General features: G+C 48.9%; 1 protein-coding gene across 18 annotated transcripts in view; it reads right to left on the bottom strand.

Moving 5' to 3' along the window:
- TJAP1 (tight junction associated protein 1) overlaps window positions 1-16,983 on the bottom strand; it is a 29,208-nt gene extending 12,225 nt beyond the window's left edge. For 5 of the 18 annotated variants that reach the window (XM_025381751.1, XM_025381737.1, XM_025381748.1 and 2 more), the window contains exons 1-2: window positions 16,879-16,983; window positions 16,276-16,423 (exon numbers count right to left, since the gene is read on the bottom strand). Coding sequence is in view for 1 of the 18 variants with exons in the window: in XM_025381736.1 (XP_025237521.1) it covers window positions 4,151-4,189 (39 nt within the window). In the remaining 17 variants the exon portion in view is untranslated. Of the gene's footprint in view, window positions 1-3,925; window positions 4,056-4,150; window positions 4,371-15,789; window positions 15,850-16,275; window positions 16,424-16,878 lie in introns of those variants that run through there. The other 13 variants (XM_025381745.1, XM_025381750.1, XM_025381752.1 and 10 more) reach the window with 6 other exon arrangements.
- Between the last annotated feature and the right edge of the window lie 421 nt (window positions 16,984-17,404).

Genomic DNA, 17,404 nt, shown 5'->3' with positions numbered 1-17,404 from the left:
GCTGGCTGAGCAGTGTCCTTTAATAAAACGACAAAAAATCTGCCAAGCATCACTCTTTAACCAGGAGATGGAACTTACATCTGCTCCCTTTTGTGGGTACGCATATTTGATCAGGGGCTTCCACTGTGGTGGAAGATTGCTGTTGCTAGAGACAGAGTGGTATGAGAGAGGAATCTCTTCAGAATCCTGCTGCTCCCCAATATACTATCTTACTGTTCCCAGCAAGCACCCACAGGAGCAACAGCAAAAAGTTTCCAGCTCAAGAGCCAAAGATGACATCCCACTTCCCTTCTGCCATCCTTTCCGGGGTTATGCCTAAGGCTCAGGCAAAGTCAGAGATGCAGAAGAGGAAAGGAAGTTCAAGAATCCAGCCTTCTCCCAGCTGAGGCTGAGGCCATCTCTTCAACACCAGCCCAGGAGAGGGAGACAGGAATCCAGAGTGGATATGGTTCTTTGGCTTTTCCAACTTCAGCCTTCCCCAACAAACATCTCCTCCAGCTCCCCACGTTCTGTACTACCTCACTCCACAACTCTCCCGATCCTGGAGCAGCTGCCCTGCCCCAGAGAGCAACTACCTTCCTACTCTCCACATCACCAATACCTGCTTTAGGTAATTGTGGCCCCAAGAGTTTATCCAGGTTCAGATCATTTCTGAACCTACTGCGAAGCCTTTCTGCTCTCAGCTGTCAATGAATCAAGCAAGTGAGAGACCTTGAGGAGTCAATGAACACAAGCTTCTGAATCAGGGAGGGCCCACACATTACCATGAAAATCATCCAAGCTCTTCTTCATAATTCAACCAAGCAAAGTCAAATGGAAGTTAGTAATCACTACTGTTTTAAAATGAAAGGAACACCCAGCCCTGTTTCAGAATACGGCAGCTGTGTTGTATGCCACCTTAATTCCCTTGGAATCCAGCAGGGTATAAATAAATAACAATAAATACAAGCCCTTCCTAAAGCCGCTCATCAACCACTAAAACACAACTGTCTGATCACACAGGGACTGGGGCCTCCCTCTCAGGAACTGTCCTGAGCTGTAAGTGCTGGATGTGGAGTCTCTGAACTCTGCAAGCCTATAGGAAGCTGTGCCCCAGTGGGGGTCAGCTACACTCCCGCCACACAAGTCTGGCCACTTCTCAAGCCTCTGAAATCCAGTCTCTGCCCCAACTGATATCCAAGGAACACAAATGGCCACCCTGCAAGGGTCAGCCCTGGAACCAGGTGACCCGGCCTTGGTCCTGGGGATTGCTCATGAAGATCCCCACTCCCTGCACCATTAATACAGCCATCCTCCCTCTGACTCCCCGTGAATAGCAGAGCAATCCCCCAGAGCAGTGGGCTGACCCCACCAAAGCTGGGTTCGGTCTCTCCCACGTCGTCTCCGGGGTACCCCTCCTGCTTGCCACCAGCCCTCAGTTTCCGGCATGCAGCTGTTCCTGAGATACATGAGCAAAGCCTTCAGCAATCCCGGGCGCGTGGCAGGCAGGCAGCCAACAGCTCATGGGGTGGGGCCTGGGCAGAGGTTCTGCTCTGGGCTGAAGACAAGGCTAGAAGATGTCAGTCTGTGCCCAGACCAGCCCTGCTGCCCCTCCAACAGCCATGCCCGCCACCCCTCTGGGCAAGTACAACCTCACCCTCTCGGGACAAGTTGCCTGCAGCCCTGAACTGGCCCCCGGCCTACTCTAAACCAGATTGACAGGGTTTTGAAAGCCAAAAACAGTGGGAATTATTCTGCCCCAAAGCAATCCTGAGGACTCAGAACAGTGCTGGTGACCTGTGAGAGCTCACCTGGCTCCCACCTGAGCAAACACTTCCAAGTCTATCCACCCAGCCTCACATCCAGAAAAACACTTCACAGAAACAGGGGCTAAAGAGCCAGGCAAACCAACCCCTCCCTGCAAAAAAGGAGGGCAAGAAATCCCCAAGGTCATAGCCTGCATTTGACATTAGACCCCATGCCCTCTCCTAAGAAAGGCCAAAGTGAAGGACTGGCCCTCAACCAGGCCTCAACTCCAGGTCCTTTTGCTTTCCTGGTCAGAGCCAAGTCAAGAAAGCCTCCAGTTTGTCAACTCCTCATTTGGGGTCCCTGAACATCTCTGCATTACTGCTAGTCCCCATGAATAATATATAGTACTATAAATGCTTATTTGTACATAGTACACTCATATATAATAATACATTACGAGCTCAATCCACATGCATATAAGCAGGTATTGTTTATTCATTAATCAACTATCATACATTCACTATTATTAATCATACAATAAAATTCATTTCCACATGGATATTGATCAGTACTATAAATCCTTAATACTGCATAGTACATACATTCATTTATCGGATATAGTGCATTTTCATCAAGATATTTCTCACTGGGCCAGGCACAGTGGCTCATGCCTGTAATCCCAACATTTTGGGAGGCCAAGGCGGGTGGATCACCTGAGGTCGGGAGCTCGAGACCAGCCTTACCAACATGGAGAACCTCGTCTCTACTAAAAATACAAAATGAGCTGGTCATGGTGGTGCATTTCTATCATCCCAGCTACTCGGGAGGCTGAGGTAGCAGAATCGCTTGAACCCAGGAGGCGGAGGTTGCAGTGAGCTGAGATCGCCACTGCACTCCAGCCTGGGCAACAAGAGCAGAACTCAGTCTCAAAAAAAAAAAAAGGATATTTCTCATCAACATGGATATCCCCTACCAACTTTGGTCTCTTAATGTATCAACCTCTGAGAAATCATCATCCTGCTCGGGAGTGCTACCCTCCTCGCTCCGGGCCCATAATACACCCTCTCCCATTTACAAGCTCCCACCCAATGCTGGTAGGCTCCTGTCTTCTCTCGCCCAGCCCAAGGGGAACAGAATCCACTTAGGCAGCCTTCAGGTCCCAAGCTCCCCAGTCCAGCCTCCCCAGCACCGCACCACCTCCAGAAGCCAGAGCCACAGCCTATCTAGAGTGACCTGTGTGGAACACCAGGAAACAACAGGCAATCAACTTTCTCATGATCTCCAGACCCGCCTCTCCTTCCCAAGCCTGGAGGGAGAAGGGATTGCGTGGGAGCTTCTCCACACCAGGCTGCACTCACCCATCTCCCAGTCTGAGGCCAGGACCTTTTCTGAGCCCAGTGTGGAGTCCGAAGCTAGGTCCTGCCCCCACTCTACTGAGGCGCCCTTCCCAGCTTTTCATGGCTAAAGTCCACCTGAAGCTCCAGACGTGAAAAGAGGTGGGGGGACCAAACTCCACCTCCCAGAGCAACGGTCACCAATGGGAGTGACGTCTCACATGGGTCCCCGGTTCGGGGCCCCAGCATTCAGTTTAAGTAGTTTCACTCTTCTGCCCAGGGAACTCCCCAGAAGCAGGCCAAGGTTTTCCTCTACCTCCCCAATCCTAAAGAGAACCTTGCAGCTGATGCTAACTTCTTATCCTAGGGTGAGAGGAACAGGGACACTATCCAACCTTCCCTTCTTGATAAAGGGAGGAAATGATCTGGTCTAGAAGAAAAATCCCTTCCCACTCTAGTTCATCTGTCTCTGAGGCGTGAGAAGCAGCAGCAGCATGGTAACAGGGATCTGCTCAAACTCTGTGGTGCTAAAAGCACAGATTCAACAGAAACTCCAACCGATTCTGTTTAAATGGAGAAGTGAAGAGCATGCTGCCGACTTGGGGGAGGGTGATGGTGTTGGGGGGTCAGTGGAGCCCAGCAGCAGGCTGGTGATGGGCAGATGGCCGTGAAGGGGGCACAGCCCCACCCACAGCAGAGGGAGACTGGGAAAATAGAGGGACCCGGTAGTAAGAACAAGAGAGCAGAGGAGATGGTGCGACATAAGCTAAGGACGGAGGCAGCCAGGCTGCGGGGAGGGATGGAGGACAGAGGCCCTGCTGGTGGCACCCCAGGGCAGGTTAGCTGGCCGAGGTCAGACTCACAGGGTTAGTGTCTTCTCCCCAACCAGCCAGCTCTCCTGGTTAGTGCAGTTAGCGACAGACTCATGGCAGACGCCCTCCAGGCACTCCATATAAACAGACAGCTTGGTTTGTGAGCAGCCCAACTCCGGAGCTGCAGAGAGAAAGCAGAGGAATGGCAAGCTGCAGGATGCCCAAGGGGACACACCGCACACTGCACTCTCCTGACGGGAAGCACTGCAGACTTACCACCAGACCCTCAGGGGCTTTCTCCCATCCGGAAACCATGCCAGGTGGAAGCCAAGCCCTCCCCCTGCCAACCAGGGAGGCCAGCTTGCTGACCTCAGGCAACAAGCCTCTCTGGTTGGTCAACAGAAAGAGAGGACGGCTGTTGGAGAAGGGGCTCAGCTCCTCTATCTCGCCTGTTCCCCAAACACTGCTGCCAGGCTGCACCAGGACTCTGAAAGCTAGGCTGTAAGAACAAAGCCACCCACAGCTGCAGCTGCCACCCATCCCGCACCAGTGCCAGCAGAGTCCATCCCACCACCTCCCACAGGCTCTGAGGGGCTGGGAGAGAAGCAGCCCAAGGATTAGAGGCTATGACAAGGGCTGCGTCGGAAAGCACAGTACAATGGGGCAGTGTGTGCCTGGCCTACAGCTGGGCCAGTCAAAAGCGCGGGCTGCATACTGCCACCTGGCCAGGGGTGGCACTTCCCAGGGAGCCAGCCCCAGAGGAGCAACATGGACTATTCTCCCCTCTCAGAACGAGCAACACGAGCAACATGCAAGAAGCTCTCCCATCAACAGCAGAAACAACTCTTCCATGAAGCCTCCAGACTACCCTGGGGGAAGTGACACCTCCAGCTCACAGACTGCAAGGCAAATGAGGCAAAAGCAGTGACATTCCAGAGACCCCACAAGATGCGTCCCCTGGGGCGGGAGGACAGGACTACAACACATATATCCACACCCACTGATGCTTAGCAGAGGGCAAGATATTGGCAGGGAAAAGACAGGAGAGGGGTCCTCTCTCCTGTTCTAGGATGCCCTGCAGGCTCTCTGATGACTCGGGGCAAAAAGGGAAGAGTCACCACCCTGGCCACACAGGTGGACCCAGCCTTTTCTCAAGCCTAGGATCAAGATTCATGGAGACAGGAAACATTTTCAATAATTGCCTACACACTGGGCTCCCCATGTTGCTCTGACTACAGCCCAAGAGCTCAAAAAGGCCAAGGCCTGACTATGAAGATGAGACAACTGTCTAGAAAAAAAAGACAACAACTCTTCCAACAGGCCCTGACCCCTGCCCTAGACTGAGCACAGCCACTGACAGGTGACCTTCGGAATCCTCACCCACAGGAAAACAAAAACACCAACTGGGTCTGGTGTGCTTTTAAAAGAGTAGCAAGTGATATGGCTAATTCAAGGTTTCAGAAATCAGGGACTCTCACTACACTAAAATAGGATTTGAGAAATCAGATGATTTTTTTCTTTTCCTAAGCAAAAATGAAATGAGTGAAGGGGAGAGACACAGGTGAGATGGGAGTGCCGATGCCCACATCACTGTTATATCCATCCTGATTCCCACTCAAGGACACTCCTGCCAATTTCATCTCAGAATAAAAAAATGTCCCTCAGAGACAGCCACGGTGCCTGCTGTGGCAAGACCCTCTAGTAAAGCTTCTCCATTCCTCCCAGGGAACCAGCCCCAGAGGAACCCACTCAGCTGCGAAGGAGGCTGTAACCAGGATCCTCAGTGGCTCCAACAGGGACTATTCCACTCCTGGGTCACATGTTAAGTGAACAGAGAAAGTTGAAGAAGAGTATGCATTAGTATTAAGTTTTGGTGAAGAATGTCTAGACGTATAAAACAACTATTAGAGGCCAGGCGCAGTGGCTCATGCCTGCAATCCCAGCACTTTGGGAAGCCAAGGCAGGCAGATCACCTGAGGTCAGCAGTTCAACACCAGCCTGGCCAACATGGTGAAACCCCATCTCTACTAAAAATACAAAAAATTAGCTGGACGTGGTGGCGGGCACCTGTAATCCCAGCTACTCGGGAGGCTGAGGCAGGAGAATCGCTTGAACCCGGGAGGTGGAGGTTGCAGTGAGCCAAGATCACACCATTGCACTCCAGCCTGGGTGACAACAGCGAAACTCTGTCTCAAAAAAAAAAAAAAAAAAGATTAGAAGGGTACAAGATAAATGGCAAACAATGGTTCCCTATCTTTAGGGAAACAAGTTAGGCAGGAACAATGGGAGAAGAAAGGGAGGATTTTCTTTTTATTTTGTATATTTTTCTGTATGGTTAGTATTTTATACAAGGGATATATGTTTATGGCAAAACCAACAGTTCCTAGGCAAACAGACAAAAACCCTGCATCTACACTGTGCTTTACCATTCCAGAAGCTCTTTCCGTTCCACGATATTTCCTTTGATGCTTATGGTCCAGTGAGGCACAAAGAATAGGGAGCTCTCCCATTGTAAGGGTGAGAAAGGACAAGTGATTTGCCCAAGACACAAGCAGAAGTGGGACAGAACCCAGTTCCCGTCTCCAATGCCAGCGCAAAGCCTAGAAAGCTCTCTTTTCCAGCCAGCCACAGGAAAACCAGGACAATTCTGCCCTAATATCAAGACCCTCAAAGACTTCTGAGATTCAATTCCCTACTTGGGCTACCTGTGAAGGTATAAAGAGGCCACCCACCGCTTGGTACCCAAAATGATAAGCAGAGTTTTCTCCTATTGGTTAGCTGAGTAGAAGTCCAGGGTTTTGGGGTGTAGGATGGCTTCTCCATAGGCAGATCCTCCTCTCAAGGGATGGGTGCTGAGTTCCCCACCACAGTACAGAAGCTTCTCACAAAGAGGGGCCATGTCCTTTATAAATTCTAAATGTCGGCTGGGCGCGGTGGCTCAAGCCTGTAATCCCAGCACTTTGGGAGGCCGAGATGGGCGGATCACGAGGTCAGGAGATCGAGACCATCCTGGCTAACACAGTGAAACCCCGTCTCTACTAAAAATACAAAAACTTAGCCGGGCGAGGTGGCAGGCGCCTGTAGTCCCAGCTACTCGGGAGGCTGAGGCAGGAGAATGGCGTGAACCCGGGAGGCGGAGCTTGCAGTGAGCTGAGATCCGGCCACTGCACTCCAGCCTGGGTGACAGAGCGAGACTCCGTCTCAAAAAAAAAAAAAAAAAATTCTAAATGTCACCTAGCACGCAGTTGGCACAAGATAGTAACTAACAAAGAAGAGGTCCCACCCTTCTACTCAAGGCCAGTCAAGGAGACTTAGTCCCCCTTCAAGCCTAAGATATCCAACACGATCCAGTCTGCCTGGCTCACTAATTCCCCTCTCTGCTTAACATAAAATGTAGTTTATCACTCCCCACCAAGTTGCCATCTGCAAAGATATGCCACAATACAAGGCACATTCTCACACCCAGGGACAAGGGAGAGAACTCCCTTGTTCTCCCTTCTCTCTACAGGCGTGGTGGCAGGCGCCTATAGTCCCAGCTACTCGGGAGGCTGGGACAGGAGAATTGCTTGAACCCAGGAGGCGGAGGTTGCAGTGAGCCGAGATCACGCCACTGCACTCCCAACTGGGCAACAGAGCAAGACTCCGTCTCAAAAAAAAAAAAAAAAAAAAAAGCTACTGGAAAGCTACTAGTGTGTACTTCACCTCCTCCTTTAACCCATTCCTGATTGCTTAGGGATGTGTTATTAGAACATAAACAGGATGGCCGGGCATGGTGGTTCATGCCTGTAATCTTTGCACTTTGGGAGGCCAAGGCAGGCGGATCACCTGAGGTCAGGAGTTCGAGACAAGCCCGACCAAAATGGCGAAACCCTGTCTCTACTAAAAATACAAAAGTTAGCTGGGTGTGGTGGCACACACCTGTAGTCCCAGCTACGCGGGAGGCTGAGTGTTGCTTGAACCCAGGAGGCGGAGGTTGCAGCGAGCCAAGATCATACCACTGCACTCCACCCTGGGTGACACAGCGAGACTGTCTCAAAAACAAACAAACAAAAAAAAACATAAACGGCAAAAAGGGAGACAGCTGAAGCCAAGCACCTGGAAGATGATTTAACCACATGACTGAAATCCTGGAAAATAATTAGTAATGCTATTGCTAACACTATCACCTTTTGTTTATGCAGGACCTTCCTTCCTAAGGGTGCAAAAGGTTTTGCCAGGTAGATTCCATCTTCTTTAATCCCACCGAGGAAGGACTGGGTTGGATCACACAGTAACCAACATTGCTCAGCACTTACTCTATAGTGCCTAAATGCTCGGCCTTCAGTAAAAAAGCTCGCCCCTAAGAAGCTTCAGAGACAGAAGAGCTTACTCCTAGTGGGGGAGAGACAGGTTAACAGTCACTTCCAGTACAGCGTGGTTGAGTGCTTTGAGAGCACAGAAAGGCCCCTAGCTGGGACAAGGGTTGAAGGACCAGACAAGGCTGCCATCCAGAGAACTCAGACGTATCTTCCCTATCTGATTGTAAACTCGCACTGGAGTATCATCTGGCATTATACACTTAAGAGATCGAAACTTCTGGAAAGAAATTAATTTGGTGTTTGGTAGGAATTGGGGCCCTAAGGACTACCCCCATCAACTACACTAGAAACAAAAAAGCAAAGAATGGATCACGATGCAGCTATCAGCCCCATTTGTGGGAAGCATCCAAGTTAAGCTTGTTCTGTGGCACAAGAAGACCATCAAAGCCCTAAGAAAAGTGGGGCCAAAAAGTCTGGCTTCCTCAATGCCTGGATGTGTTCCATCAGTTTCACCCATTTTTCCGTCCATAAAATACTGGGAAACATGGATACTGAAACTCTCCACCCAGTCATCCACTGTGAGCAGCTTTCTGTCTATCCCCAGTCTTAATTACATTATGAATCCACCACCACCAACCTCGCCAGGACTGGAGAAGGCCAGCATATCACGATCATCAAAGGAGTCATCACAAAATAAGAGATGGAGAGGCTGGGCATGGTGGCTCACACCTGTAATCCCAGCACTTTGGGAGGCCCAGGCGTGTGGATCACCTGAGGTCAGAAATTCAAGACCAGCCTGGCCAACAAGGTAAAACCCCATCTTCACTAAAAATACAAAAAAATTAGTCAAGCACAGTGGCAGGCATCTGTAATCCCAGCTACTCAGGAGGCCAAGGCAGAAGAATTGCTTGAGCCCGGGAGGTGGAAGATGCAGTGAGCTGAGATCACGCCACTGCACTCTAGCCTGGATGACAGAGCAAGACTCTGTCTCGGGGAAAAAAAGAAAAAAACAAGAGATGGGGAGAAACACCAACAATCTTTGCACAGACTGCTCATTGATGATGTTCCTAATCTCATCTTTTTTACTGCTTTATCACAAGAAAGGAGACTCAGTTTTACTCCCACCTCAAAATGCTCCTGGCTACCAGGCAGAAATCAAAAGGCTTATTTTAGATTTAATAGAACAAAGCCTTTTCCTATTTGCAGAGCTCCAAAATGGGAAATTTATTCATTCAACAAATATTTACCAAGTGTCCTTTATTTATTTATTTTTTTTTTTTTGAGATGAAGTCTTGCTCTTGTGCCCCAGGTTGGAGTGCAATGGCGCGATCTCGGCTCACTGCAACCTCCACCTCCTGGGTTCAAGCGATTCTCCTGCCTCAGCCTCCCGAGTAGCTGGGATTACAGGCGCCTACCACCACGCCCGGCTAATTTTTGTATTTTTAGTAGAGATGGGGTTTCACCATGTTGGCCATGCTGGTCTCGAACTCCTGACCTCAGGTGATCCACCTGCCTCGGCCTCCCAAAGTGCTGGGATTGACAGGCGTGAGCCACCGTGCCCAGCCCCAAGTGTCCTTTATATGCCAGGCACCATGATATAAGCTATGAACTCATTACTCCTGCAAAAAAGATATCACCCTTATTTTATTTTATTTTGTTTTGTTTTTAGTTTTTTTAGAGATTAGGTCTGGCTCTGTCACCCATTCCAGAGTGCAGTGGTACAATCATAGCTCACTGCAGCCTCAAACTCCTGGGTTCAAGTGATCCTCCCACCTCAGCCTCCTCCTGAAGGTTAGGAACACAGGCACAAGCCACCATACCCAGCTAAGTTTTGTATGTTTTTTGTAGAGACAGAATCTCATTATGTTGCACAGTCAGTCTGGCTTCAAACTCTTGGCCTCAAGTGATCCTCCTGCCTCAGCCTTCCAAAGTGCTGGGATTTCAGGAGTGAGCTACTACACCCAGCCAACCTCATTTTAGAGACCAAGATGAGACTAAGAATCCTACTGGTTAAGGAACTTGCCTAAAGTTGCAAAGGTGGTGAGTGGCAGAATTAGGATTTAAACCAGGTCGGCCTAGCTCCACAATCAGATTCTTTCACACTATTCATTACCATTCCCACAAACTCCTTTCCACCACATGCTCTCCAAAGTACCCTGTCTACAGGAGATCAGCCCAGTGAAAGAAACAGACAAGTAAACAGAGACCTCACCAAACAACATGGTAAGTGCCAAAACAGAGGTTCAAAGAAAATGCTGTGGGGGGCCAAGAGGAGGAAAGAAAAGCAGGGGAGGCTTCTCACTGGAGGTGACAAAGGAGCTGGGTCTTAGGGGATGGGCAGTTTTAGAGACAGAGGTGAGCATTACGGACTGAGTGAAGTACACAGGCAAAGAAGATGAAGGTAAATGGATGCCCATGACAGGTTCGGGAGCAGTGAGAAATTTGGGAGCAATGAAGCACAGGACAGATGAGGTGGAGTGGCAGCAACTCAGGCTAATGGTCTGGGTCTGGACCCCAGTATAAGGAGCCTTTTGGCATGCCAAGCTAGACAGTGTGGGCTTTAACTTAAGTAAGGAAGAACCCATGGCATTTCTAAGGGAAGACTCTTTTTTTTTTTTTGAAATGGAGTCTCACTCTGTCACCCAGGCTGGAGTACAATTATGCGATCTTGGCTCACTGCAACCTGCACCTCCTGGGTTCAAGCGATTCTCCTGTCTCAGCCTGCTGAGTAGCTGGGATTACAGGCGTGCATCACCACGCCTGGCTAATTTTTGTATTTTTAGTAGAGTCAGGGTTTCACCATGTTCATCAGGCTGGTCTCGAACTCCTGACCTTGTGATCCACCCACCTCAGCCTCCCAAAGTGCTGGGATTACAGGCGTGAGCCACCACGCCCAGCCAGGAAGACTATTGTATAGGAAAATAATTTTGACAGCACCATAGAAGATAAGATTGGCATGAGATGAGACTGCTCACCACATTTTATTCATTCTACATGCACCATAACATCATAAAGCATATATGGCCGGGCGCAGTGGCTCACGCCTGTAATCCCAGCACTTTGGGAGGCCGAGATGGGCAGATCACGAGGTCAGGAGATCAAGACCATCCTGGCTAACACGGTGAAACCCCGTCTCTACTAAAAATACAAAAAAAAAATTAGCCGGGTGTGGTGGGCGCCTGTGGTCCCAGCTACATGGGAGGCTGAAGCAGGAGAATGACCTGAACCCGGGAGGCAGAATTTGCAGTGAGCGGAGATCCGGCCACTGCACTCCAGCCTGGGCAACAGAGCGAGACTCTGTCTCAAAAAAAAAAAAAAAAGGCACCTATTACGGCCCAGCACTGTCCTAAATGCTACAAACAGAGTAGTGAATAAGACATAGTCTCTGTTCTCAGGGCACTTAATCTTATGAGAATCAGACAAGTAAATAGGCAATTATGACACAGCATAAGTATCAGACAGAAGCACAGAAGAAGGGCACTCAAGGGGGCAGGGGTGAGATTCTAAAGGAAGTAACATTTAAACTGAGATGTGGGCCGGGCGTGGTGGCTCAAGCCTGTAATCCCAGCACTTTGGGAGGCCGAGACGGGTGGATCACGAGGTCAGGAGATCGAGACCATCCTGGCTAACACGGTGAAACCCCATCTCTACCAAAAAATACAAAAAACTAGCCGGGCGAGGTGGCGGGCGCCTGTGGTCCCAGCTACTCAGGAGGCTGAGGCAGGAGAACGGCGTAAACCCAGGAGGTGGAGCTTGCAGTGAGCTGAGATCCGGCCATTGCACCCCAGCCTGGGCGACAGAGCAAGACTCCGTCTCAAAAAAAAATAAAATAAAATAAAAATAAACTGAGATGTGAAGGACAAAAAGGAAGGCAAAGGAGTAGCACCAGTGTATGCAAAGATCTAGACGCTAGAATGAGGTCAGTTCAGAGAGCTATTTAAGAGGCTGAATCCAGGTGAGAAATGAAGTTTCCTTCACCCAGAGGTCGTTGGCATTCAAAATATGGTGGTGAGAAGGAAGTAAAGGGATTGGCTTCATAAATTCCTGAATAACAGGCACTCTGAGAATCGATTTACACAACAAACAAAACAGTAAAAGGGAAGAATCAGCTCAAAATACATCATCCTTCACCTTGCAACTCCATAGTTTACTAAAATGTGACCTGCATCCAGAAAATTTGAGGACTTCTACCAAAGTACAAAGGTATCATCTTCAGAGATAACACGTTCAGCACGCTGACTGCCACGCAATGCAAGATAAAGTACACTATCCTAAGATATATGGCTCCCGAGTTCATGGAGTGGGGAGCAATTCGTCTGACAGATACTGTCTGCTTCTCAAAATCACATGTGCCAAACAAATAGGAAAGGTCATCAGAGGGCCAGCGCAGAGTTCCCAGGGAAAGCCCAAGTCCCGAGCCCCCAATTCCCCTGAAATCTAATTAGATGACAGACACGCGCCTACTTCAATGGCAGGGTAGAGTCATTTGTTGAAGAAAAAGAAGGGCCCTGAGGGTGTGTTAAATAGACAGGACATGACTCAGAAGGAGGAGGAGAGTGAGTCTTAAATACAGGGCAAAGGAAAGCTAGTCAATCAAAGCTTGGGCACACCTCTGCCTCAAGGCTACACTGGGCCTCCTGCCTGGCTAAAGGGACAGACTGAGCACCGCTGCCAGGGCCTTCTTCAAACAACACAGGCTTCTTCGGCAGCACATTTGTTTTCCATTTTCCCCTCTAGCTGAGGGGAGGGAGCTATTTAAAATGCCACTTTTTTTTTTTTTTTTTTCTGTGTAGTTTGCTACTTCCTATTTTTACTATTTATTGTTTTAAATTTTATTAATTTTATTCAGGAAAGACATTAAGTTTTTTTTTTTGGGGGGGGGTGATGTCTTGCTTTTTTTAAAAAAAATTATATCCAGACTATGAATCTAATATTTACTATGGCTAATCAACTGCTCATGTCAGTAATCAAAGTTAGAAATGAGCCTTATATGTACATCTACATTAATAAACACACACACCCCTTTAAGGTGTGCTCAGTGTAGATTCTAATGTCAGTCTGCCCACTCAACCCAGGCCCAAGGTCGCATCACATCACCAAGTTGAATCATGAAGACAGCCCAGATTTGGCTGACATGGCACAGAAGCTCCCTCCCCACAGCCCATGCACCAGTTACTAGTTCTGAGAGGAAAGAGGGTTGTGATGAAAAACTCAGCCCCTAAACATTTTTTTAAATAATCAAAAAAGTTTCTACTACAATATGGATATACATTTAACCATCTTGACAAACAAACATGAACCAGGATACAGTCAAACAAACAAGAGACACAAATTGCCACTAGGCATATTTAAGTTAACTTGATATCAACCTAAAGAAAAAAAAGCTCAACTGCTGAAGCTAGATTGCCTAGGTTCAAATCCCAGCTCTGTCACTTACTAGCTGGGTGATCTTAAGCAAATTACTTAACCACTCTGCCTCCATTTTCTCATCTGTAAGACAGGGATAATAAGTTATCTACTTCATATGATTATGAACATTAAATTAATTGGCCAGGCACGATGGCTCATGCCTGTAATCCCAGCACTTTGGGAGGCAGAGGTGGGCAGATCACCTGAGGTCAGCAGTTCAACACCAGCATGACCAATGCGGTGAAACCCCCATCTCTACTAAAAATACAAAAATTAGCCAGACATGGTTGTGGGCACCTGTAATCCCAGCTACCTGGGAGGCTGAGGCAGGAGAATCACTTCAATGTGGGAGGCGGCGGTTGCAGTGAGGAGAGCACCATTGCACTCCAACGTGGGCGACAAGAACGAGACTTCATCTCAAAAAAAAAAATCAAAAATTAAATCAGTTAATGCATGAAAAGCCCTTACAACAATCCTAGGCACAGAATGTGCTCAATAAGCACCATTATTGTTATTATTATCATCATTACTCAACTGCAAAGATAATTGTATAGCCTCACAGCTTCAAACAAGAAATCACTGGCATTTTAACATCGCTTTAAATAGCCTAAGGAGGATATTCTCACAACAAAAAAATCTGTATTATCCAAAAGCTCTGCTTCATCTCTTTAACATCAGGCTAGCAGCCCAAACCAATGTAGATGCTATACAGACAGCAGGTTCAACCATGAAGCAGAAATTAGTGCTGAGATCTGACTAGTATAACTAAAACGTACTGTCAGGCACTGAGTAAGAATATTAATGTATTAACTAATTTACCCTCGAAACAACCCTATGCGATAGACACTCTCACTACCCACATTTGATTGATGAGAAAACTGAGGCATATAAAGCTATGCAATTAATAAAGGTCACAGAGCTACAAATGGCAAAGTCAGTGCCTTTTTTTTTTTTTTTGGAGTGGAGTCTCGCTCTGTCTCCTGGCTGGAGTGCAGTGGTGCAATCTCAGCTCACTGCAACCTCCACCGCCCGGGTTCAAGCGATTCTTCTGCCTCAGCCTCCTGAGTAGCTGGGACTACAGACGCGCACCACCACACCCAGCTAATTTTTGTATTTTTAGCAGAGATGGGGTTTCACCTTTTTGGCCAGGATGGTCTCGATCTCTTGACCCCATGATCCGCCTGCCTCAGACTCCCAAAATGCTAGAATTACAGGAGTGAGCCACTGCACCCGGCCAGTGCTTTCTTTTTTTGTTGTTTCTTGGAGACTGCATCTCTTACGTTGCCCAGGCTGGAGTACAATGGGTATTCACAGGTGCCATCATAGTGCACTGCAGTCTCAAACTCCTGGCCTCAAATGCTCCTCCCATCTCAGTCTCCCAAGTAGCTGGGACTACAGGTATGTGCCACCATGCCAGGCTGAGTCAGTGCTATGAACCGTTATGTGTGTTCACCACACTACCCTTGGGTGACTACAATTATAATTTTCAAGGGGGCACAAATTGTCCTCAGGAAAAGGAGGTTCTCAACCATCAGAAATGGAGTCACAGCTACATATCATCAGTTCTTCAGATACCTAAAGGTACTGAAGCTGACCTAGTAACAGCGACTTGGGTTGTTCTGTCTGGAGTAAGCCTTTGGTTGGGGGTATAAGTAGAGAGCAGATAGTTAATGAAGAGTGCTAGATCAAACCAGACCTCCCAGTCCACCATGAAGCAATGCTGATCCTGAAGCAGGCTTCAGTAAGAAGGCTACTCCCAACTCTGGCTAGGGCATAACACTCACCAAAGGAAGTGAAGGCCACATTCACTGTGTTCTCTGGCTCCAGTCCCCTTCCTTTCTCTCCAACACCAAATCCACCACCTCTCAGGCCATGCTTAGTTTGGCTAGTGAAACTGATTTTTTCAAAAGTGGTCGATGGGAAGATTACAGAGGAGAGAAAAAAACTACCAGAAAAGAAAAGAGCAAGTTCCATGATCCTTTCTTTCCATCACCACACTTGTCCAACTGTAAAGCAGCTCTCAAATATTAGGGATCTCAAGGATTGGGAGGTGCTAAACATTACCAGAGGCTTTACATCAGTCTGCTTGATCTCTTACCAGAAACTGATCTACATTTTTTCTCCGTAATCCCAACCTGCCTTTCCCTCACCTCTGATATCCCGACCAAAATCCACATCCCCAGAAGAACACTAATGAGCCCTTCTTACCAAAAGAGCAAAAGTAGACACGCAGCGAGAATGAATTCAGGAGCTGGTGACAGCAAGTACCTAAATGGTCAGTGAACGCGATCAGAATTTGTTTTCTCATGACTCCCCACCATCTGTCACCCACAAACCTCCACTTCCAGGCAGGACTCCAAAGTGAAAATGTGATGGGGAAATTGAAGCAGAAACAATGAGCATGTAGGAAACTGCTTGTGACAGGGATGTGTTAAAATCCTTCAGCCTGGTCTCTAGGCCTCTGTCCGGGTTTGCTTGCATAGGTGAAGGCACACAAGGCTTAATTCTACACCAACTCTCAAAAGTCAGCCTGCAATCTACGCCAAACACTAACTTAAGGACCTCAGACAAAGGACAACCTCTATAGAAGAGAGCCCTTCTCAGACCAAATGATTCTTGGCATCACTCTAAGCCCATGCATCCTCCTCCCAGGGAGCATGCCAGCCAGAAACCTGTCACTGGAAGCCACCTTACCCGCTCTGGGGTTGGGCGGGGGCAAGTCGCTATCTCTTCTTCTTTCCAAGTAGGCAATGTAATTTCTTCCAGTCCCTGGGGCACCTGAATCTTCTGCTGAAATTGGGGCAGATGCTGCTACAGGAGCTGTGGAAAGGCTGTTCTAAGCCTAGAAGTGTCATTTGACTGGCTTTAGTTCCCTCCTTAGCAGATCTGCCCGGCATCCTCCAGATCTCTCTTCCTCACTATCCCACTCTACTAGAAAGATCCCTTTCCCCTCTGGCCGGTCAGATACAGTCGGGCCTCTATCCCACGCTCCAGGCTTCTTTATTCGCGGCTAAAGAAATTCTCCTCCAACTTGTGACTCTGCTTCTCCAGGACCCGCACAACACCTACTTCGGGCTGCCCCACCCCAAATCTCCCTCCCCTAGGGCTGCCACTGAACCCTAGGGCCCCGGTCCGCCCCAACTCCTTTTTTCCTCTCCGCCTCGGACCTTACTCCATTCCATCTCCTCTTTTCAACCCTGGAGCCAGTACCCCCTTCGCTCCTACTACAGACTAGGGCCCCCGCAATCCCCCCCAACTCTGGCTTCCCCGCCCGACTACTCCAACCCCACAACAAACTTTCCGCCGCTGCCAGCTGCGTTCAGGTCTCCATCTTGCCGCGGGGCAGGCCGGGTAGTGGCCAGGGCCGCGGGAATCCCCACGCACTTGGCGTCCTGCGTCATCGGAGGCGGGGCCACGGGGGCAGGGCCTGGGGTTGGGGAAGTGGCACACTACGTGATGGCGAAAGATGGGGCTCTCTTGAAAGCAGGGATTGGAGGCTTGGCCGCAGAAGGAAGGACGTATCAGGAGCCGGGCAATAGCAGGAAGCGGGGAAAGACTCTAGTACTGAAAGAAAGAAAGAAAAAAAAAAAAAGAATAGGGGAACACAGCTCAAAGATACAGTGGGGCCGGGCGCGGTGGCTCAGGCCTGTAATCCCAGCACTTTGGGAGGCCGAGGCGGGCAGATCACGAGGTCAGGAGATTGAGACCATCCTGGCTAACACGGTGAAACCCCGTCTCTACTAAAAAAATACAAAAAATTAGCCGGGCGTGGTGGCGGGCTCCTGTAGTCCCAGCTACTCGGGAGGCTGAGGCGGGCGTGAAC

The sequence above is a fragment of the Theropithecus gelada genome, chromosome 4, assembly GCF_003255815.1.
Source record: "Theropithecus gelada isolate Dixy chromosome 4, Tgel_1.0, whole genome shotgun sequence".
Classification (NCBI taxonomy): domain Eukaryota; kingdom Metazoa; phylum Chordata; class Mammalia; order Primates; family Cercopithecidae; genus Theropithecus; species Theropithecus gelada.
Note: the sequence above shows the minus strand (reverse complement) of the source record. Positions and strands in the feature narration are given on the sequence as shown.